The 23,128-nt window shown below is 44.2% G+C and overlaps 1 protein-coding gene across 1 annotated transcript in view; it reads right to left on the bottom strand.

Annotated features, from left to right (window-relative positions):
• The window catches only part of ppp1r14d (protein phosphatase 1 regulatory inhibitor subunit 14D), a 53,132-nt gene extending 30,375 nt beyond the window's left edge, over positions 1-22,757 (bottom strand). The window contains exon 1 of the mRNA XM_072276901.1: positions 22,353-22,757. Within this exon, the coding sequence (XP_072133002.1) occupies positions 22,353-22,532 (180 nt within the window). The 5' untranslated portion in view covers positions 22,533-22,757. The remainder of the gene's footprint in view (positions 1-22,352) is intronic.
• Positions 22,758-23,128: the final 371 nt, after the last annotated feature.

The following is a 23,128-nucleotide window of genomic DNA, read 5'->3' as shown; positions in this document are numbered from 1 at the left end:
GATGTGCGTCATCCTGATACACATCAAGCACACAATGTGACAAAGAGGTGACGAGGACTGTGCAACAACACGAAGATTACAATGTTGGGCGACAGTTTTAAATAGTATCAGACAGCTCTGCTCTTAAGCAGTCATGACTATTGTGCATTAGAGAGTAGCAGCAGAATATTAGACCAGATAGGGTTAGAAAGAGGGAATTTCAGAAGAGAGCAGACCACATTGAGGGGTATGGGAACCATGTAAACTCAAGTGTAGCCTTAGATATTAAACAAATTATCTTAAAAGGCAAATCTTTTATGGGATTAGCCTCTGACCTTCTATGACTATTCTGAACTCGATGCCCTGAGAGAAAAATCTATCAGTCCCAGAGTAAACTAACCAAAACAACTGACAGTGAGCACCGATGTAGCAGAGAGACTTTGAAGCCTGCTGAAATCACTTCACAGTAGGAAGAGAGGCAGTGACTCAGGAACATCAGAGTCAACATTAGTATGAGTTTACTCACCTGATTGGAATCCACAGGTTTATATGTCTGACTAATTATTTACACTGGATTCCCAAAAGGAAGTAGATCTTCAGTTATAATTTTTGGTCTTTCATTGGACTTTGATCCTTGTTAGTGGTACAGATGTTCATTGTTTTGGCCTCTCTCATATCAGTACTTTTAATTGCTCTACATTTAGCAGCCTTGCTCTTAGCTCCTTTGACTCTGTTGTTGGTCTTGATAACGCAGTATATACAAAGTTGACAATGCCTTCAATAAAATCAGACAATGCTGGAAACTCTCAACAGGCCAAGCAGCACGTCTGGGAAGAGAAACAGATCTGACACTCTTTGTCAGAATGGTTTGTCAGCGTCTCTGATCTGAAAATATTAACCTTGCACCCACTTCCCCACAGAGGCTGCCTTGCCCACTGAGTTTTTCCATCATTTCCTGCTTTTATTTCAAAATTTCATCATATGCAGTTTTATTTTGAAATTCAGGACCTCTTTCTCTTCATCACTGACTGGTGAGCGTGTTCACTCTGGGGGAGTGTTACCTCAGCTCTTCTCCACCTCTGAGGAGAGCACCTGGCCCAGGATTTCCAAATGGGATCTTCTACTCCAATAACCTGGAGGAGCAGCCAATAAGACGGGCCAGTTGAGAGGAGGCAAAAGCTTTCTCAAAAGAGAAACAAGTATTAGGATTAATAGGTTGAAGGTGAGAGGGGAAATATCTAAAGAAGACATGAAGGCCAGAGCTTCCACAGGGAGGGTAGGTATATGGAAGAAGGCGCCAGAGGAAGCGATGGCGATGCGTACAATTAAAACATTTAAGATATATTTGGAAAGATTTATGAAAGGATACGAATAGGAAAGATTTATGGTGATATAGGCCTAATGCAAGCAAGAGGGACTAGCTCATTGGTTGGCATAGATGAGCTGGACCGAAGGATCTTTCTCCATGCTGTCTGTCTCTATGACATTGCACCTCTCGGGAAGTAAGGGGTTAAGAATCATCTTTATTAAGACCTCAAATCAAACTGCTCAAGATAACTGGGAGGATGAACCTGGGACTGTTTCTTGAAGCCACACGTCGTAGAGGTGAGAACAGAACATTTTTTTGAAACTTTATGTAATGAGGCACAGTTCATTAATTATCTCACATCGGATATTCTCCAGTGAAGACTGATAATACTATTTTTGAGAATGACGGTTAAATATAAAATTACTCTTAAATAAAGTTATACATGCATGAATGAGAAATGGCTTGGAGATAATGAAGGCAATTAGATCAAATGCTGGTAAATGGGCAATAGCAGACACAAAAATATTTTGCAATGTTTAACATGCATTGCTCCTTTGAGAAACAAAATAACTCTGGTTGAAAAATGAATGATCTGGAACAAACCATAAAGATACAGATAGAATTTGATTAAAATTTAGAGGCATAATATTGCCTAATGATTTAGGGAGTTTATAGGAAGAAGTAACAAATGGTCAGAAAATTACAATGAGGAAGAAAATAAGATAATTGATTAGGCTTATAGTAGACATACAGACTCTCACAGCTACCTGGACTATTCCTCATCCCACCCTATCTCTTGCAAAAATATCATCCCCTTCTCGCAATTCCTCCATCTCTGCCGCATCTGCTCTCAGGATGAGGCTTTTCATTCCAGGACGAAGGAGATGTCTTCCTTTTTTAAAGAAAAGGGCTTCCCTTCCTCCACCATCAACTCTGCTCTTAAACGCATCTCCCCCATTTCATGCACATCTGCTCTCACTCCATCCTCCCGCCACCCCACTAGGAACCTTGTCCTCACCTACCAGCCCACCAGCCTCCGGGTCCAACATATAATTCTCCATAACTTCCGCCACCTCCAACGGGATCCCACCACCAAGCACATCTTTCCCTCCCCCCCACTTCTGCTTTCCACAGGGATCACTCCCTAGTCCATTTGTCCCCCACTTCCCACCGATCTCCCTCATGGCACTTATCTTTGTAAGCAGAACAAGTGCTACACATGCCCTTACACTTCCTCCCTCACCACCATTCAGGGCCCCAGACAGTCCTTCCAGGTGAGGCAACACTTCACCTGTGAGTCGGCTGGGGTGATATACTGCCTCCGGTGCTCCCGACGTGGCCTTCTATATATTGGCGAGACCCACAGGCTGTGAGACCATTTCACTGAACACCTACGCTCTGTCCACCAGAGGAAGCAGGATCTCCCAGTGGCCACACATTTTAATTCCACGTCCCATTCCCATTGTGATATGTCTATCCACAGTCTCCTCTACTGTCAAGATGAAGCCACACTCAGGTTGGAGGAACAACACCTTATACTCCGTCTGGGTATCCTCCAACCTGATGGCATGAACATTGACTTTTCTAACTTCCATTAATGGCCCACCTCCCCTTCGTACCCCATCCCTTATTTATTTATTTGTTTTTATTTTTTTTCTTTTTCTTCTCTCTCTCTTTTTTCTCCCTCTGTCCCTCTCACTATACTCCTTGTCCATCCTCTGTGCTCCCCTCCCCCCTTCTTTCTCCCTAGGCCTCACATCCCATTATCCTCTCCCTTCTCCAGCCTCATATCCCTTTTGCCAATCAACTTTCCAGCTTTTAGCTCCATCCCTCCCCCTCCTGTCTTCTCCTATCATTTCGGATCTCCCCCTTCCCCTCCCACTTTCGAATCTCTTACTATCTCTTCTTTCAGTTAGTCCTGACGAAGGGTCTTGGCCCAAAACGTCGACTGTACGTCTTCCTAGAGATGCTGCCTGGCCTGCTGAGTTCCACCAGCATTTTGTGTGTGTTGCTTGAATTTCCAGCATCTGCAGATTTTCTAGTGTTAGCTACTTTCAAGGTGCTGTGGTCTTGGACTCCAAGATCCCTCTGCACATTAACACCATTAAGGGTCTTGCCTTTAACTGTATACTGTCCCTTTACATTTAAGTTCCCAAAGTACCACTCTTCACACTTGGCTAGTGCATCTACCACTCCTCTGCCCATATCTGAAACTGATCTCTCCTTAGACAATCTTCTACACCATTCACAACATCACCAATCTTTGATTCATTGGTGAACTTCCCAACCCACCCATCCATATCTTCATCCAAGTCATCTATATAAATCACAAACAATTGGAATACCTGTGGAATGCCACTAGTCACAAACCTCCATCAGAATAAGTCTCATTAATGACTAACTACCCCACTGTCCTCAGCAAGTCAGTTTTGAATCCAAATGACAAAGATCAGTTATGGTAAAAGTGCTGAAAAACAGCAATAAGGAAGTTCTAACAAGCCAATTTGCTAACGACAACACTGATAAGGGCACAGGGAATTCTAGGGGAATTTTTTTTTGAGACTGTAACCATGAAGAAATTATTGTCTAGTGTCTTCAGACTTTCAATGTATTTTGATAAACTGTTTCATAAATGAAATGCTGTTTAACAGAATAAAGGGCTCAACATAGTAGAATAATATTACAGTATGGGTTTGTAGGGTAATGTAATGGGTGACAGATAACAGATATTGTTCAAAATAGAAACTGTTCTACGTAATTCACAAACACTTTCATTGAGCTGCTGTGTTCACTTTAAGAGATTGTGTCTGATATACTGATGTCACTGCAAGGTGATTGCTTTTGATTTGATTGTAATGGAAATAAAGTGCTGCAGCTTTTGTTAAGCACATCAAATGACTTTTGTATGTTTTATTCACAGAATCCTACATTGATGACAATGACGCTCTCGGATGATTCCAGTGTTACTCAGTGACATGTCAACCAATATAGTCGCTTTAAAGCTGCCAGACTTTTGGGAGCAGCAAGCTACCATGTGGTTTGCACAAGCTTCGACAGTGCCAGCACATCGAGGCATCAGAGGTCTGCGGACACTGTGGGTTCCAGTTGCCAGAGTCATCTCTTATTCATTATGGACACCCTTTCGGAGCGATGCTTCCTGTGTGACACAGGTGCTCAAGTGAGTGTGCTGCCAGCATGGCACATTGATTACAAGGCAGAGAACGAGGAGCCCTCACTGGAGGCTGCCAATGGCAACGGGATCCAGACTTATGGGACACAACGTGTGACACACTGCTTCAGTGGACAATACTACAGATGGGACTCTGTCTTTGCTGAAGTCGCTAGACGCAGACTTCCTGTGCATCCCAAAGGATTGTTAGTAGATTTTAAGAACTGCTGCTTGTGGACACAAAGGATTTTGGATCAATACCCTGTACCCCAGTAAGTTCCCCATGACAACTCTGCCTAGCGCATGCACCACAATATGAGAATTCACTTGCCTGCTAGGCAAATTTCGAAACCTCACCAAGCCCACACTTTCCGCTAGAGACACAAAGCATGCAGTTGAGCACAACATTTCCACAACTTGCTTGCTGGTCAATGCCCGTGCATATAGACAGGACCCAGAAAAACTCACCAGTGTGAAGGATGCGTTTGCTAAAGTGGACTTAATCAAGGTGCCTATGTGCACTGAGCACATTCCCAAAACTGCTGTAATAACCCTATTTGAGTTTCTGAACAAGCTTTTGGGCTGAAAAGTACAGCACATTTGATTGAGAGCTTCTCGGTCTCTATCTGACCGTCCACCATTTTCACTTTCTACCGGAGGGGCGGCGTTTCACAGCGGTCATTGGCCACAAACTCCTCGTGCACACAATGGCCAAAGGATGACAGCAATGCTACCTGGCCTGCAATTCACGACTGACATACATCGAAGGGAAAGACAATGCTGTGGCTGATTGCCTCTCACGGCCCACCATTGATGCCATACACATTGGGGCTGACATGGCAGCCAACCAAGCTGCCGACCCAGAGGTTCAAACCTGCAGGACAGCAGTTGGCTGATGTCAAGGTCAGAGTTGCAGGAGTTTCTCTCCTATGCAATGTCTCAACTGGTTGCCCTCGCCCTATAGTGCCTGCAGACTGGAGGTGTACTGTTTTTAACTCCATTCATGGCCTCTCGCATCCGGGCAGGAAGGCTACACAGAAACTGGGTGCTTTAAAGCTTATGTGACACAGCCTTAGGAAGGACTTGCGAGATTGGTGTGCACCCTGTCTTGTGTGTCAGCTGGCGAAAATTAATCACCCCATTCGGGCACCGTCGGCACCTTTTGAGGTTCCTGAGTGATGGTTTGACCACATCAACGTGGGCCTCGTTGGTCCTCTCTAGAGTCAATGATGGCAGCAGGTGTTCATCAACACCTGGGTTGCTCGGATCAGCACCCCATCTGTAATTACTTCCGACTGCAGCCCCCAATTCACGTCAGACCTCTGCGCTGCCGTGGCCCAGAACCTCGGCATTAAATTGCATCACACCACAGTGCATCACCTGCAGTCCAAAGGCATGTGCGAGCGGTTTCACTGTTCCTTGAAGGCTGCTGTGAGGGCCTCCCTGATGGATGTGTATTGGTACGATCATCCCCCACGGATCCTGCTGGGGCTCAGAATGGCTCCAAAGGAGGACCTGCAGTCCTTCACAACTGGGTTGGTGTACAAGGTGATTTTATTCCTGATGCTACCACCTGGTCAGTGTCTCAGCAGCGTCCCACCCTCTTCAGAAAACTCAATTCTTTTACACCTACTCCTACCTCCCATCATGGCATAGAGCACTCTTGGGTCCAGATCGCCTATGTTCTACCTCATTAGCTTTTGCTCACCATGATGTACATCAATGCCCCTTAAACCCCTCCCTTAGGCTCCTTTACGTTGGCCCATTTCTTGTTTTACAATGAGGCAAAAAGACTTTTATTGTAGATAGGAAGGGTAAGATTGAGGAGAGATTTGATAGAGGTGTACAAAATTATGAGCTATATAGGTAGGGTAGATGCATGCAGGCTTTTCCCACTGAGGTTGGGTGGGACTACAACTAGAGGTCATGGGCTAAGGGTGAAAGGTGAGAAGTTTAAGGGGAACATGAAGGGAAACTTCTTCAGTCAGAGGGTCGTGAGAGTGTGGAATGAACTGCCAGCGCAAGTAGTGCACGCGAGCTCCATTTTGACAGTTAAGTGAAGTCTGGATGGCTACGTGAGTGGTAGGGGTGTGGAGGGCTTTGGTCCTGGTGCAGACTGATGGGAGTAGGCAGTTTAAATGGTACGGCACAGGCTAGTGGGCCAAAGGGGTTGTTTCTGTTCTATGCTGTTCAGTGATTCAACGAGTCTATGTAAACCTGGATGTATTTCTGTAAGTCGCCTTAACCTGGCCCACCACAATCCGGATGGTCCCACTGCCATACCCCTTGCATCACAGCACGACCATGCGTGTGTCAGCGCACCCCTGGTCGAGCCAGAGGCACCTGCCATTACTCCAGCCAAGGCATGTAGGACCCGAGCCAGGCTGTTTTTGTGAATTCTGGGGTGGGGGTGGCCTGTGTGGGGTAATGTAATGGGTTAATGGATAACGCATGTCGCGTATTGAAACTGTTCTAATTCACAAACACCGTCATTGAGTTGTGTTCACTTTAAGAGACAATGTCTGACATAACGACGTCGGTGTAAGACAACTGCTTTTGGTTTTGTTCCTTATGGAAGTAAAGTGCTATGGCTTTTGTTAAGCACATAAAACAACACTCACATGTTTTATTCACAAAATCCAACAAGTTGGAGACTATCCAATGGTCAAACAGTAGAGTGTAGAAATGAAGATGCTCTTTTATTTTGGTAGTGGATCAGTGCTATACCACCAGTGATATACAATTTATATTAATGACTCTGATGAAGTCATGAGGGTATCATATCCAAGTTGGTTGCCAGTGGTAACTTACATGGGAAAGTAAGTTTAGTGGAGGACTGGGAAGTCTTTAAATCATATACAAATTCCTAGATGTGTGGAGTATACTATGGGAAGAATTGAAAATTAGGAACATATTTCAAATGATGAAACTAGTAAATATTAGAGTTCAGAGGGATGTGCTTTCCCATACAGAAAGCACAAGAAGTTACGTGGCAATTCAGCAAACTATTGGGAAGCCTGATGGTTAATTGGCTTTTATTGTGAGGTGGTTGTAGTGCAGCAGTTAGGAAGCCTTGTTACAATTCCACAGGACCTGAGACTCCACACCTGGAAGCCATTTTCCATGCCTGAGGAAGAGACTATATACTCTCTGCACCATTCATGACTCCTCAGATAGTGAAGCAGTTCATACTCAAATCCAGCAGGACCTGGATAATATCCAGGCTTGGACTGACAAATGGTAAGTAACATTCAAGCCACGCAAGTGCCAGGCAATAACCATCTCCAACAAGAGAGGCTCTAACCATCGTCCCTTGACATTCAGTGGCATCACCATCACTGAATTCCCTACTATCAACATCCTGGGGGTTACCATAACAGGAAACTGAACTGGTCTAGCCATATAAACACCACGGCTACCTAAGCAGGTCAAAGGCTAGGAATCCTGTGGTGTGTAACTCATTTACTGACTCCCCAAAGCCTGTCCACCATCTACAAGGCTCAGGGCAGGAGTGTAATGGAATATTCACCACTCACTTGGATGAATGCAGCTCCATCAACACTCAAGAAGCTTGATACCAACCAGTACAAGGCAGCCCAGTTGATTGGTACCCCTTCCACAAGCGTCCAATCCCTCCACCATTGATGAACAGTTGTAGCAGTGTGTACTATCTACAAGGTGCACTGAAACAACACACCAAAGTTCCTAAATCAGCACCTTCCAGACCCATGACTACTACCATCTAGAAGGATGAGAACAGCAGATACCTGGGAACACCACCACTTGGAAATCCCCCTCCAAGTCACTCACCATTCTGACTTGGAAACATATCACCGTTCCTTCATTATCGCTGGGTCAAAATCATGGAATTCCCTCCCTGACAGCACTGTGGGTGTACCTACACCTCAGGGGCTGCAGCGGTTCAAGAAGGCAGCTCATCACCACCTTCACAAGGGCCATAAATGCTGGCTTAGCTGGTGACACCCACATCTTGTAAATGAATAATTTTTTTTAAAAACTTGCCATAAAGACAATGTGATCTTGGTTTATTAGATTTATGCTTAGACTGAATGATGATGCACTGAGGAAAAATTGCGTCGAGTTGGCCAGTGCTCACCGGAGTTCAGAAGAATGAAGTCATCTCATTTCCTTTAATTGCCTGTGGACTGTGGGTGTCATCAGTAATGCCCAGGTTGTGGTGAGTGCCTTCCTGACTGGCTACAGCACTCAGGCACGAGGAAGGGTGGCATGCTGGTCTACTCCTGGCTGCTAATTAGAAGACAAGCACACTGCAGCACTAGTTTTTGAGGTCAGGTGGCAAATCTATTTCCCTAAAAGATATTAATAAAACAGAAGTTTTATACAGTCACCATCCTAGACCTCATTGTAAATTTACATAATTAACTTCATTAACCTCTGTGGCTGCATTGGGAAATTGGAACTGAATATCACTGGACCAATAGTCCAAACTTCTGGAATTTGCAGTTCAGTAACATAAACAATATGCTTCTTCCACTCCATGGACAGAGGAGATACTGAGAGGTTAGTCTGTCTGAAATGTCTGGAAGCAGGCAGCAGGATAAGGTATTAGCCATCTGGGACTAAAATTATTTAATCATTCTTTATCCAAAGCTCTTTTAATCAGAGCCATGGGTCTCCAGTCACTGAATTTATTCATTCGTAGGATGTGTGTGCCACCGACAAGATCAGAATTTCATGCCCATCTGTAACAGTCCTTGGCCTGAATGTTTCCTGGGCTAGTTTGAGGAGCACTTAATAGTCAGCCACACTCTGCAGTAGCAAAGGGGCCAGTTGGTGCTTCAGGCCGAGACTCTTCATCAGGACTGAATGTCTCCTAGGTAATCTTGGGGAGCACTTAATAGTCAGCCACACTCTCTGCAAAGAGGTCAGACTGGATGGGCCCAGCAAGGCATTAGTTCCTATGATAGTATGTAACCTCATGCAACATTTATTCTTATCCATAGATGCTGCCTGGCCTGCTGAGTTCATCCAACATTTTGTGTGTATTACTTTGATTTCCAGCATCTGCAGATTTTCTCGTTTGTCATCACAGTTAAAGCATTTTTTCATTAATGGAAGAAGGAAATGGATTGCTTCTTGTTATGACCCAGCCTTCAGAAGTTCTGACATAAGACAGTGAGGGAATGGGATGAACATAAGAGGGAGATACAGCTCCTTCCTGTGTTTTTGTTTTGTTCCTTGGAAAAGATGCGTGGTGGAGAGTATATTGGCCGGCTGCATCACAGCCTAGTATAGAATCACCAATGCTCTTGAACAGAAAATCCTACAAAAAGTAGTGGATACGGCAGTCCATCATGGGTAAAACCCTCCCCACCACTGAGCACATTTACACGAAGCGTTATTGCAGGAAAGCAGCATCCATCATTAGAGGTACCCACCACCCAGACCACGCTCTCTTCTCACTGCTGCCATCAGGAAGGTGGTATGGGAGCCTCAGAACTCACACCACCAGGTTCAGGAACAATTATTACCCCTCAACCATCAGGCTCTTGAACCAAAGAGGATAACTTCACTCAACTTCACTTGCCCCATCGTTGAAATGTTTCCATCCCCTATGGATTCACTTTCAAGGGCTCTTCATCTCATGTTCCCGATATTTATTGCTTATTTATTTACTATTATCATTTCTTTCTTTCTTGTATTTTCCCAGTTTCTTGTCTTTTGTACACTGGTTGAACACCCAATCTGGTGTGGTCTTTCATTGATTCTGTTATGGTTATTATTCTAGTATGGATTTATTAAGTATGCTTGCAAGAAAATGAATCTTGGGTTGTATATGGTGACATATAGTATATGTACTTTGAACAAAGTGGCAATGCATGACATTGTTCAGGAGTCTTCGCATTATGAATGACCTGACTTACAGATACCCAACTTTAGGCAATTTAAAGCAATTTCAAGCTAGTAATAATAAATATAAAATCATTTGTGTTACTTATTAATGGTTGGATACACTATATATTCCATTAATTTAATTATGTGTAATATTAATCAATAAATTGAAAGAATTATAAGAATTGTAAGTAGAACAATATGATATGGCTTGTAATAAAAAAAGAGGCTTTTCTGACTAATGGAGAAATTGGCTTATAGGCAATTCTCAGGAGAGGAACACACACAAGATGCTGAAGGAACTCAGCAGGTCAGGCAGCATCCATGGAAATGAACAAAGGGCTGATGTTTCAGGTCGAGATCCTTTTCAGGACTGGAAAGGAAGGGTGAAGACACCAGAATAAAAAGGTCAGATGAGGGTAAGAGGAATAGCTAGGCGGTGATAGGTGAAGCCAGATGGGTGAGAAAGGTCAAGGCTGAAGAGGAGAGTGGACCAGAGGAGAAAGGGAAGGAGGAGGGGAACTAGGGGGAGGTGCTAGGCAGGTGAGAAGAGGTAAAAGGCCAGAGTGGGGAATAGAAGAAGGGGGAAGGGAAAGGGATTTTTTTTAAACCAGAAAGAGAAATTGATATTCATGGCATCAAGTTGGAGACTATCCAGGGAGAGTACAAGGTGTAGCTCCTCCACCCCAAGGGCGCCCTCATTGCGGCACCAGAGGCGGCCATAGACCGACATGTTGGAACAGGAATGGTAATTGGAATTAAAATGTTGCGCCACTGGGGAGTTCTGCTTTGGCAGATGGAACGGCGGTGCTCAATGAAGCGTTCCCCCAGCCTCACCAATGTACAGAAGGCCACATAAGGAGATCAATAAATACAATAGATGACCCCAGCTGATTCGCAGGTGGGGTGCTGCCTCACTTCGAAGGACTGTTTGGGGCCCTGAATTGAGGTGAGGGAGGAGGTAAAGTGGCAGGTGTAGGACACTGGTTGCTTGCAGGAATAACCGCCGGGAGGGAGGTTAGTGGGAAGGGCTGAATGTGCCAGGAGGGAGATTAGGAAAGGAACCTTGCTTAACTCTGGGAATGCCTGTGATTGAGTTGCTGTGTAAAGCTTCAGTTTCACCCAGGACTCAAGAAGAACACACTTGCTCTTTTCCCAATAACATTTAGGAACTCAGCAGGTCAGGCAGCATCTATGGAGAGAAATAAACTGTTGGCGATTTGGTCTGAGACCCATCATCAGGACTGGAAAGAAAGGGGGAAAGAAGGAAGAACAAGACGTTGGGTGAGGGGAAGCTGTACAGACTGGCAGGTGAAAAATGACACCTGGTGGAAGGGTGGAGAGGATGGGGGAGGATGAAGTAAGAAGCTAGGGTGTGATAGGTGGAAGAGGTAAAGAGGTGAAGAAGAAAGAATTTGATAGGAAAGAACAATAGATCATGGAAGAAGGGGAATACGATGGTTCTCCTCATTTACGATATTTAATACATACCCAGACCAGCCTTACTTTATCAGCTTGCCCCAGTGTGAGTGGATATGGAAAGGGTGGCAGTGGAGGATGACCCTTTATCAGGGACATTATGGGATAGTTTTGCATTCAGTTTGAATGAAGAGAGATTAAACCAGGAGTTAAACCATCCAGTAATTTTTAGCATAGCAAACTATTGCAAATGTCTGTTTTACAATTTTGTTGTTTTTAAATAACAAAATAGGAGGCAATTCAGCCCGTTATGTCATTGCTAGCTTTTTGAAAAAGGCTGCCCAATCTCTCCTATTTCCCCACTTCTTGCAAAATTTTCTTTTCCAGTCCTCCTCTGAAGCTGATTTCAAAACTTAATCTTAAATCTGCTTTTGTTATCAGTGCATTCAAGACCATGAAAAGTTTTGCCATGAAAAATAAATTATCTCCTTGTTACCTCTCTGTCTTTGTAGCCAATTATTTTTAAAGAATCATGCACTTCCAGCATCCACACTGAAGTGAGCTCCTCCAGCGTTTTGTGTGTGTTGCACAATGTATGACTTAGGTCAGTGTCGTAGAAGCTGGTACCAAATGTCATCCTGCAACATGAATGAACACAGGTCTCCACTAATGGCTTTCACCCTGTGAATCTAATCTTCAGCAGGATTCGCTGTCTCTGGCTGCTCATCACTTCATGCATCTTCAGCTCACTGACAGCAGGAAAGTGCAGGAAGACCATGACAGGGATGCCGATGACAAGGAGAAATGCAAATGGAGGCTCTAAATTGACGCACTCCCATTTCTTACCATGGTGACGGTCTTAGCAACACACATGCTACCTAGTGTCCTGGTGGCTGGGTAAGGTGCTGCAATGGTCCTGAGGCCAGAGGCCCCACAGGATCCAAGACCAGAGGACACTGGCTAAAAGTAACTTGCCCGTCCTAAACCAGATCTGAGCAGTTCCCCTCCACCTCCGCTAAGGACACAGAAATTACCCCATTACAGGAAGAAGCGTGGTCTCCATCTGCCCAAAGTTAATTGCTAGCATTCAGTCCTTTGTACTGACAAAGGAAAAAATATTTGCTGATGCCACTGCCTGGAATGGATTATATTTGACTACTGATCTTCCAAAATTGAGGAATAGATTGACACTGATCAGTGGGTCATGCACAGTTGTTTGCAGAATGCAAGTGGGAAGGTCAATCTAGCATTGAGGTGTGGGTTGTGTGGACTAATAAACTTTACAGTGATGGGGACATTCCATCCAGCAACACTATTATCTTTGCTCTTTCTCAACTGAAGGGGCTCTACCCTTTAGATTTGCCTCCAATTCTTGGTGCTTCTCAGTTTTCTGCAGTGAGCAGTCGACACTCACCATTTCGGAAAGCCTGGCTGTTGGAAATTTGAAGGAGAGCTCCAGGTAAATCCAGAAATTGAAGGCTTGGCCTGACTCTGACGAGCTCAGTGAGATATTTATTGATGAATATGAAGCTTTAGCTGGTCGGTATTGATCTCCTCAGTGGGTTTCCCAATTACTGTTATCAACCTTCATTACTGGTATGTCCCATGTCTCCAGACAGCTAGCCAGGTGTACATTAGCAAGGGTGAACATGAAGGCTAAGGCAAAGCAGGATATTAGCATCATGGCAATGTCCTGTGTCATACACCTACTGCACGTGATGACAAGCACTCCTGAGACAAGCAGGGGAGGTACAAGAGCAATGAGCCCATTCAATCTCTAGGTCACCTCTTCTTATGGGACTCATTGCAAGCACTTTTAAATTGGCCATTAGTCACCTGCCTTGTGCACTAGCAGGATCTCGGAGAGTCTGTGGGATCTCAAGAGACATTGGTACAATCCCAGAGTGATCCCAAGGGATGGAACTTAAGGATGCAGGTAACCTTGATGGCCGCTGGCAAAGCACGGCCACCAGATCCAGCAGATGACAACACGTGGTCCAGTTGGCTGCAGGTAGGTACCACCACTGGCCATGTTACTGAGTCTTCCAGGGACACCGGTGTCCAGACCACTGGCTGGTTTAGCTTCCTGTGAGCTCCTCTCCTCTGCTGACCCTCTCTGGACATCCACAGGTATCAGGAAGCAGCCAAATCAGTCTCCACTAGGTGCATGCACAGTGCTGCAGAGTTAGCAGTGACCAAGGTAGTCTGACCACAATGAGCTGTAAGTTGCAAAGAATGCAGGGGCACTGCTAAAGTTTGGGAAGTGAACTAAAGAATTTACAAATTCTCAAGTAAATTCCAACAAAACACTCATGTGCTCTCTTTGCATGTGTCTGCAAGGAATACCTTTCCCTCCATCACTGCAGGAAGCAGCTGGGAGGCCCTGGGGTTTAGGGCCGGACCCACCTATCAACTCTTCATTCTCCCTCCTGTGCTGCTGTACTCTCTCGGCTTCACTACGGAGTCCTGGGAGGCTCGGGAAATCCCCAGCTCCTGTCATTGTCATTCATGATGGGTGACTATGTCAAAACTACCAATATCCCCTGCTCGTGGAGTGATCCCGTACACAGCCCAATTAAGACACAAAGGCCAATGGGCTAAAGTTTTCTCGAAAGAGCACCTTCACTGCACACTTAACCAGAGCCCCAACCCCACTCTCTCACAATGAAACAGAATCACAGAATAATTATGTAACAGGTGATGAGACTGTTCAGCCCTTCCAGTCCTTACCAGCCCCGTGTAAGCACAATCCAGATAGTCCCACACTCTATTACGTCCCTGTGCCGCTGAAAATTCTTTCCTTTCAGGTACTTAATTGGTACTTGATGGTCATCTTCAACTTATTGAGCTATAAGACTCGCCTCCTTTCTGTATGACTCTGTCTTCTGTCATAGAGCAAAGCAAGTTGCAAACAACAAATAGGCTTCCGACTTTGGATCCTGAGGCCCTTCCCCTAGGACGCCTAACAGACTCAGCATCATGTGTAGGTGATTGTCCTTTCGAGAGTCTAGTAAATGAAATTACTTAATCTAACCATGTTAAGTACCTGCCTGCAATATAATTTGTTTTCTTCTTGTACATTTATGAACTCTATCTGGTACATTCACCACATAACAGCAGCTTTCCCATCATTTATTTACCAAGGGACACATCATTCATGAAAACAGTAACCACTTACATTGACACGTCGCAAGGCATAGCCCCATTATCAGGCATTAGGCATTAGCTCAGAGACAAATTTCAACACTTGCTTGCTTTGTATGCTTGGAAAATTTCAGTGGGTTGCTGCAGGAGCTGACTTTTTTTTGTGAAGATCTGGTCCAAAATCCCTCGCTGATTTTCTGAGTAACTCAGACTCACAATTGCATTCTTTAGCATGGACATGAATTCAGATCAACGCATCCAATGTAGAGCTAAGAAGAATTAAGCCAAAGCTCCAGGATATCTTCCTGAAGCCCATTAAGGTAGAGACATGGTTTGGACTGATTGAATATAAGTGATTACATCATGGTCTGCTATGGAAATTCATAGAAACATAAGAAACTGCAGAGAACAGTAGATTCAGCCCTATACTTCACAGGTACCTCCCTCTGCACCATCAGTAGTATCTACAGTAGGTGTTGCCTCAGGAAGGAAACATTAATCAAAGATCTTCACCATCTGGGCCATGCCATCTTCTTGCAGCTACTATCAGGCAGGAGACAGAGAAGCCTGAAATCCCACATGACCAGGTTCAAGAACGGCAACTTCCCTTCAACCTTTCAGCTCTTGAACCAACTTGCACAACCCCAATCACTACATCACAATGACCATAAAACACTACAATAGACTTTTTTTTGGCTACTTTTTAAAATATAAATATCATGCATAATTTATGCCTTGAGTTAAGCTTTGCTGATCATTTTTATCAGGTGAGCTTTTATACTATTAACCCTGCCATGGATGGTAACAAGCCCAGCTGTGGAAGGATGAGGGTCAGGCATGGGGCCAGCAAACCCAGCCCATAAAAAGCCAGAGCTGCAGAAATGCCAGCAGAAGCTTTAAAGGCCTCATCCCTGGGACAGCAAGGATCCTCAAAGCTGGGCTACGCCTGGGGACAACTTGAAATACTGGCCCAGGACAGAGGACTCCGGAGAGCTGCTGATGGTGGTCTACGGCCCAGTAGAGGTGATAGGGTTAAGCAAGTCAGAGATTTTACTCTGTGTGAGATGACCAAAGATGGTGAGGCCATGTTCAAACCACATTTTACATTCAGTCTTCAGCTCCTTCCCCTACTACTCTGTTGGCAATCAGTCCCATTGTATCCCCTGTATATCTCATTTGAAATCCTTAGGACCGTTCTACAATTTCACCGCAGACCAACCTCATCCTGCACCCCCATTTAACCTATGTGTTTGACCTCCTTTGACTCATTCCCAAATTTACCACAACCCTTCTTCACCAAGCCTTGCAGATCTGCTGGTACATGCCGGGGTTTATGGAGTTATAGAAAAGTACAGCACAGAACCATAACCTTTAGTACATCTTGACTATACTGAAACACTCCTATCAACCTGCACCTAGAACATACCTCTCCCATCCATCTTAAACATTGAAATTGAGCTTGCGTGAACCACTTGCACTGACAGCTTGTTCCACACTCTCATGATCCTCAGAGTGAAGAATCCAGGTCAACCTAACCAGTGTAGAGCTAACAAGAATGAATCCAGAGCTCCAGATTAACTTCCCGAAGCCTATTAAGAATTTAAACTTTTCACCTCTCACTCTTAACCCATGACCTCTAGTTGTAGTCCCACCCAACCTCAGTGGAAAAATCCTCCTTGCATTTATCATCTACAGCCCTCATAATTTTGTACACCTCTATCAAATCTCCCCTCAATCCTCTATGTCCAAGGAATAAAGCCCCAACCTATTCAATCTTTCCTTATAATTCAGGTCCTCCAGTCCCGGCAAAATCCTTGCAAATTTCCTCTGTATTCTTTTAACGTTATTTATATCTTTCCTGTAGGTAGGTGACCAAAACCACACACAATACTCCAAATTAGGCCTCACCAACATATTACACAACTTCAACATAATGTCCCATCTCCTGTACTCAGTACATTGATTTATGAAGGCCAATGTGACAAAGGCTTTCCTTGCGGCACTGTCTACCTGTGCCACCACTTTCAATCAACTATGGACCTGTATTTCCAGATCCCTTTGTTCTACCGCACTCCTCAGTGCCCTACCCTTCACTGTGTAAGACCTACCATGGTTGGCCCTACCAAACTGCAACAACTATCACTCGTCTGCATTAAATTCCATCTGCCATTTTTCCACCCATTTTTCTAGCTGGTCCAGATCCCACTGCAAGCACTGATAGCTTTTCTCACTATCCACTACACCCTCAATCTTGGTGTCATCCACAAATTTGAGGATCCAGTTAACCACATTATCATCCAGATCATTGATATATGTGACAAAGAGCAATGGACCAGAATTGGTCTTTGCAGTCCTCCACTAGTCGAAGGCCTCCAGTCAGAGAGGCAACCATCTGCTGCCACTCTCTGGTTTCTCTCATCGAGCCAATGGCTAATCTCATTTACTATCACATCTTGAATGCCAAGCAAATGAACCTTCCTTATCAACCTCTCAGGTGAGATTTTGTTGAATGCCTTACTAAAGTCCATGTAGACAACACCCACTGCCTTGCCTTCATCAGCTTTCCTGCTAACTTCCTCAAAAAATTATATAAGATAGGTTAGACACGACCTACCGCTCACAAAGCCATGCTGACGATCCCTAGTCAGTCCATGTCTATCCAAATTCTTATATATCCAGTGCCTTAGAATTACTACTGTTGTCAGACTATAATTTCCTACTTTATTTTTAAAGCCTTTCTTAAACAGCAGAACAACTGTCCTCCAATCCTCGGGTGCCTCACCTGTCGGTAAGGATGATTTAAATATCTCTGCTAGAGCCCCTGCAATTTCTGCACTTGCCTCCCAAAAGGTCCAAGGGAACACCTTGTCAGGTCCTGGGGATTTATCCACCTTAATTTGCCTTATGACAACAAACAACTCCTCCTCTGTAATCTGCTGCTTTGGCCCACTTCAATAGACTCTGTGTCTTATCTCTTAAGTATTTACAGTTCCAAAAAATCCATTTAACATCTCCCCCAACTCTTTTGGCTCCACGCATAGACAAAGGACCAATTTTGTCCCTTGCAATCCGTTTGCTCCTAGCATATCTGTAGAATCCCTTAGGATTCTCCTTCACCTTGTCTTCTAGGGCAAACTTGTGCCTTCTTTTAGCCCTCCTGAATTTTTTTCTTAAGTATTCTCTTGCACTTCTTATACTCATTTGTTCTTACCTGCCTATACCTGCTATGCACCTCCTTTTTTCTTAACTAGGGCCTCAACATGTCTTGAAAACCAAGGTTCCCTACACCTGTTATCTCTCCCTTTTATTCATACAGGCACATACAAGCATTTCACTCTCAAAATTTCACTGTTGAAGGCCTCCCACTTACCAGTTACACATTTGCCAGAAAACAGCCTTTCCCAATCCACACTTGCCAGGCCCTTTCTGATCCCATCAAGATTGGCCTTTCTCCAATTCAACGTCCTAACCTGTGGACCAGACTTACAGTATCTTCTACTTATTCACTTTGAAACTAATGGCATTGTAATCACTAGATGAAAAGTGTTCCCCTACACAAAGTTCTGTCACCTGCCCTGCCTAACTCCCTAATAGCAGATCAGGTATTACATACTCTCTGTTGGGACTTCTATGCATTGACTAAGGATATTTCCTGAACACATTTGACAAACTCTATCCCATCTAATCCTTGTATAGTATGGGAGTCCCACTCAATATGTAGAAAGTTAAAATCATCCACTATAACAATCTTACATTTCTTGCAACAGTCTGTGGTCTCTCTACAAATTTGTTCCTCTAAATTCCACAGACTGGTGGGTAGTCTATAATATAGCCCCATTAACATGGTCATCCCTTTCTTATTCCTCAGTTCCACCCATAAAACCTCACTAGACAAGTCCTCCAGTCTGTCCTGACTGAGCACTACTGTGATATTTTCCCTGCCTGGTAACACCACCCCTCTCCCTTTAATCCCTCTCACTCTGTCACGTCTAAAACAATGGAACCGCAGAATACTGAGCTGCTGGTCCTGTCCCTCCTGCAACCAAGTGTCACCAATGGCTAAGATAACATAATTCCATGTTCTGATCCATGCCGTAAGCTCATCTGCCTTTCCTACAATATTTCTTGCATTGAAATGTTTGCAGCTCAGGACATTAATTGCACCATGCTCAACCTTTTGATTCCTGACTTCGTCTGAGATCTTGCCAATAACTGTCTCTGTCTCCACTATCTGTTCTGGCACTCTGGTTCTCATCTCCCTGCAACTCTAGTTTTAAACCCCCCTCCCCGTGCAGCACTAGCGAACCTTCCCACTAGGATATTAGTCCCCCTACAGCTCACGTGCAAACCGTCTCTTCTGTAGAGGTACTTGCCTGGAAGAGTCCAATGATCTAACAATCTGACGCCCTCCCTCTTACACCGGCTTCTTAGCGGTTGTTAAATTGTATGATCTCCCTATTTCTGGCCTCACTAGCATGTGGCATGCTTAGTAATCCTGAGATCACAACCCTGGAGGTCCTGTCCTTTAGCTTAGCACCTAACTCCATGAACTGCCTTTGCTGAACCTCATCATTCTTCCTCCCTACCCATGTCATTGATGCCTACATGGACCACATCCTTTGGCAGATCAACCGCCTAATGGCCAAGACTTGATCTGAGATGTCCTGGATCCTGGCAAATGGGAGGCAACATACCATTAGGGATTCTTGCTATTGTCCACAAAGCCTCCTTTTTGTTCCCCTGACTAACGAATTCCTATCACCATCTTTTCTCATGATGTGGAGGTCCCCGATGACATGTTATGGATGTTACTGAAATACAAATAATCAGTGTAAATTCATGCGCATTTCATTCCAGCTCCTAAACTGTATTTAGCCATATTCATTCCCATTCACTGTCTTCATACAGTCATGCAGACAGTCAACTGATGGGATCTGCTCCTTGTGAGAAATATTGGGTACATTACTAGTCAGCACTTGATTGGGCATATTCCATACCTGATCCTAATTAGATACTTCAATAGAAGCTATTTATGCTTCATACTCAATTGCTCCCATTTCACATTTGTGCCCAGTTCCACACATTCCGACACATTTGGTTCAATCCATTCTCAATCAATGTCTGACTGAATCCAATTACTAAGCAGCATCTGCCGGAATGCTTGACCAAACCACTCAATCCATTCCTGGTTAACATCTCTTCGCATCCATTCACAGATCTAACTAAATCCATTCAGAATCACTATCCAACTGAATACAGTACTTAAATGCTTTGAAGTTATTTCAAATCTCTTTCTCAATTTGTGATTAACCAGGTTGAAATGGTTTGTTACTGGCTGATGGTTCCCAATTAATATTAGAGCTTGTGTATATCTATTTCTATCTATGGTGTTATTACATTAACAAGGCGTGATTTGACAACTTCATATTCTGAACTACAAATTTCACTTCATCTGGTCAAACTACGATCAGTGGCCACTTTATTAGGTATTCATACTTGTTAATGCAAATATCTAATCAGCCAATCATGTGGCAGCAACTCAATAAAAGCATGAAGATGGGGTCAGGAGGTTCAGTTGTTGGTCAGACCGAACATCAGAGTGGGGAAGAAATGTAATCTAGGTGATTTTAACCATGGAATGATTGTTGGTGTCCGACGAGGTGGTTTGGGTATCTCAGAAACTGCTGACCTCCTGGGGTTTTTGCACACAATAGTCTCTAGTTTACAGAGAATGGTGTGAGCAGCAGTTCTGTGGGCAAAAACACCTTTTTAATGAGAGAGGTCAGAGGAAAATGGCCAAGATGAAAGACAACAATAACTCAAACATCCAGACATTACAACAGTGACATGCAGAAGAACATCTCTGAACACACATCACGTCAGGGCTACAGCAGTAGAAGGTCACGTATAGGAATACAAGGAATAGCTAATAAAATTGCCACTGTGTAGTTTCTAATCCAAGCCAGCTAGATGAACAGTGAAAAACTGAAACCAGAGCACTGTGTTACTCTACAACCATGTGTTGGCAATTGATCAACCTATCACACTCTCACAGACCCACTATAGTACCATCCTAAATCCACTGACAAGATAATCGAAAAAAAATCAATATCCTCTCCCAAGCCAACCTTTACAGCAGGGAGGTACTAATTGGACATATTCCCGCAACAGATAGTTTATTCTGAGTCTTGTCATGGAAAGAGATTAGCAGGTGGACAGACGAAAAGGCGGAACAATCTTAAAAATAAAATGCAGCATCATTCACACACGCATGAGAATCACTGAACCCTGACTGAAGCAGCATCATTCATGATAAAACTGACAAACTTGAATTCAGGAACCTTGATCACACCAAAGCCATGGAAAATGTTAGAAGAAATGCCCTTCTCCCAAGTCACCTGCCTGTGCTACCAAGTACACCTGGCCGCCCATGACGAAATCTGCAGCTCCCACGTCAGCATTGTCAAAACCAGGAAAACTGATGTGGAATCAAGTCATTTTCATTCCCGACAGACCACTCAGGGAAAAGAATAAAAATTTGGCATTTTCCAGGTGTTCATATTGGGTTGGATTTTTGCCTCTCCATTGTATGCCGCAGCAGGTTCACTCATTCTCAGAGAACATCAGTCCTTTGTGTCCACCAGTTTGTGCTGAGCTGCATGCTCTCAGAGATTTCCACCCCCCACAGGATCTCACAATTCAACAGAACAACTCTCCCTTCTCCTCTTACCTCTACAATACTCCTTCAGAAACGTGCTTTTATGTACTCTGAAGGACACCTATTTGCACAGGACCACTCTTACATCATATACCACAGTACCTTCACCTTCCCGCGGTCCCGCGCCCAGGAAACCGTCCTTGTTGATTCCCATAGGCACCACAATGCACCTTCCCATTGCTGTATATTCACTGTCATCATTCCACAGAGACCCGCCACCCACCTCCTGAACGTCCTTCATGCTTTCCCTACTCCTGCCGAGCCCATTGACATTCTCACAGTTAGATACCCACCATCACAGTCTGCATTTCTCGTACCACCATAGACAAAATCAGATGCCCTTCAGACAGCCTCAGGTACACAAACACAGCACTTTCTGTAAGGGCACAACTCAATGGTGAATTTCCCTGACAAATTCAGTAATCACAATAAAGCTCAATCCACTCCAAATTCACAACTCGGTTTTAGTTTTGCAGATTAATTTCTACTCTTTGATTCAATTTCCCTTCACACTTCTTTCACAGAAGCACAAGTAAAATGTTAGGAGCTCACATGTTAGTTCGTGCCTTCAGCTATTGCAGCCCTGCTGCAGAGAGAACATGGAGCTTTATTCTCCACGGTCTTGGACAGAGAGTATTAACCACAGCAGGAGTTAATAATAAACAGGCAGGAGCCTTTTAGAATCGACAGGCAGGCCCAGCCTGAGCCAAGGTAAAGGACTAACCATGCTGAGCACTCACCTCACATCCATACAGCTGATGGAGCTGAAAGTCCAGCCATTCCTCGATGTCCAGTCTCCTCTGTAGATCTTTCCTGTCATATCGGACTGTGAACTTGCCCAATTTCCTCTGTGACTGAGGCTCTTCTTCCTTACTCGGGGACTGGAAGTAGACCCGGGGCTGCGTGCTGGGCTCCGCCATCGTCAGAGTGACCTGTCTTGACTGAGCAGTGCAAGAAAACACTTGAAGGTTTCAACAGCAGGAGCCCTGTGCCTGCGTGTGAAATAGAGAGGAGTGCAAACCGTCACTCCTCTCCCCCTCCCCCTTCTCTCCACCGGCAGATGGGAGACACCAGCACACAAACAGGATCTGTGTGACAATCTGGATACACAATACTCTTGGAAAACAAAGGCAGAGCGCTGTTAGCTTCAATGATTATTGTGAAAATAAAACTATACAGATTAAAATAATCTGGCTGATCGTTGCTACGTGATAGACTGATTCATCGAGCTAATCAGGCAGTTAAACAATCAGCAGTTTGAACGACAGCCTCATTTTAGGAATTACCTCCATAAATGTCTCCCTCTCTCCACCTTATTCTCCCTTTATGCCCTTTAAAATCGACTTTGTATTTTATTATCCTCATATCCCTGATTTTGGGAGAGAGCTAAATTTCATTAGCTCTTTCAGCTTTCAATCATTTTACAGTGTTAAAAGAATAATATGAATGTAGGTCATTGTTACTACTGTCATGAGGCTGTGCAACAAAATACAATATTTAAGTTGTAGCTCTAAGA

Source organism: Mobula birostris, chromosome 1, assembly GCF_030028105.1.
Source record: "Mobula birostris isolate sMobBir1 chromosome 1, sMobBir1.hap1, whole genome shotgun sequence".
Lineage (NCBI taxonomy): Eukaryota > Metazoa > Chordata > Chondrichthyes > Myliobatiformes > Myliobatidae > Mobula > Mobula birostris.
This window is presented reverse-complemented; position numbering and strand designations above follow the sequence as displayed.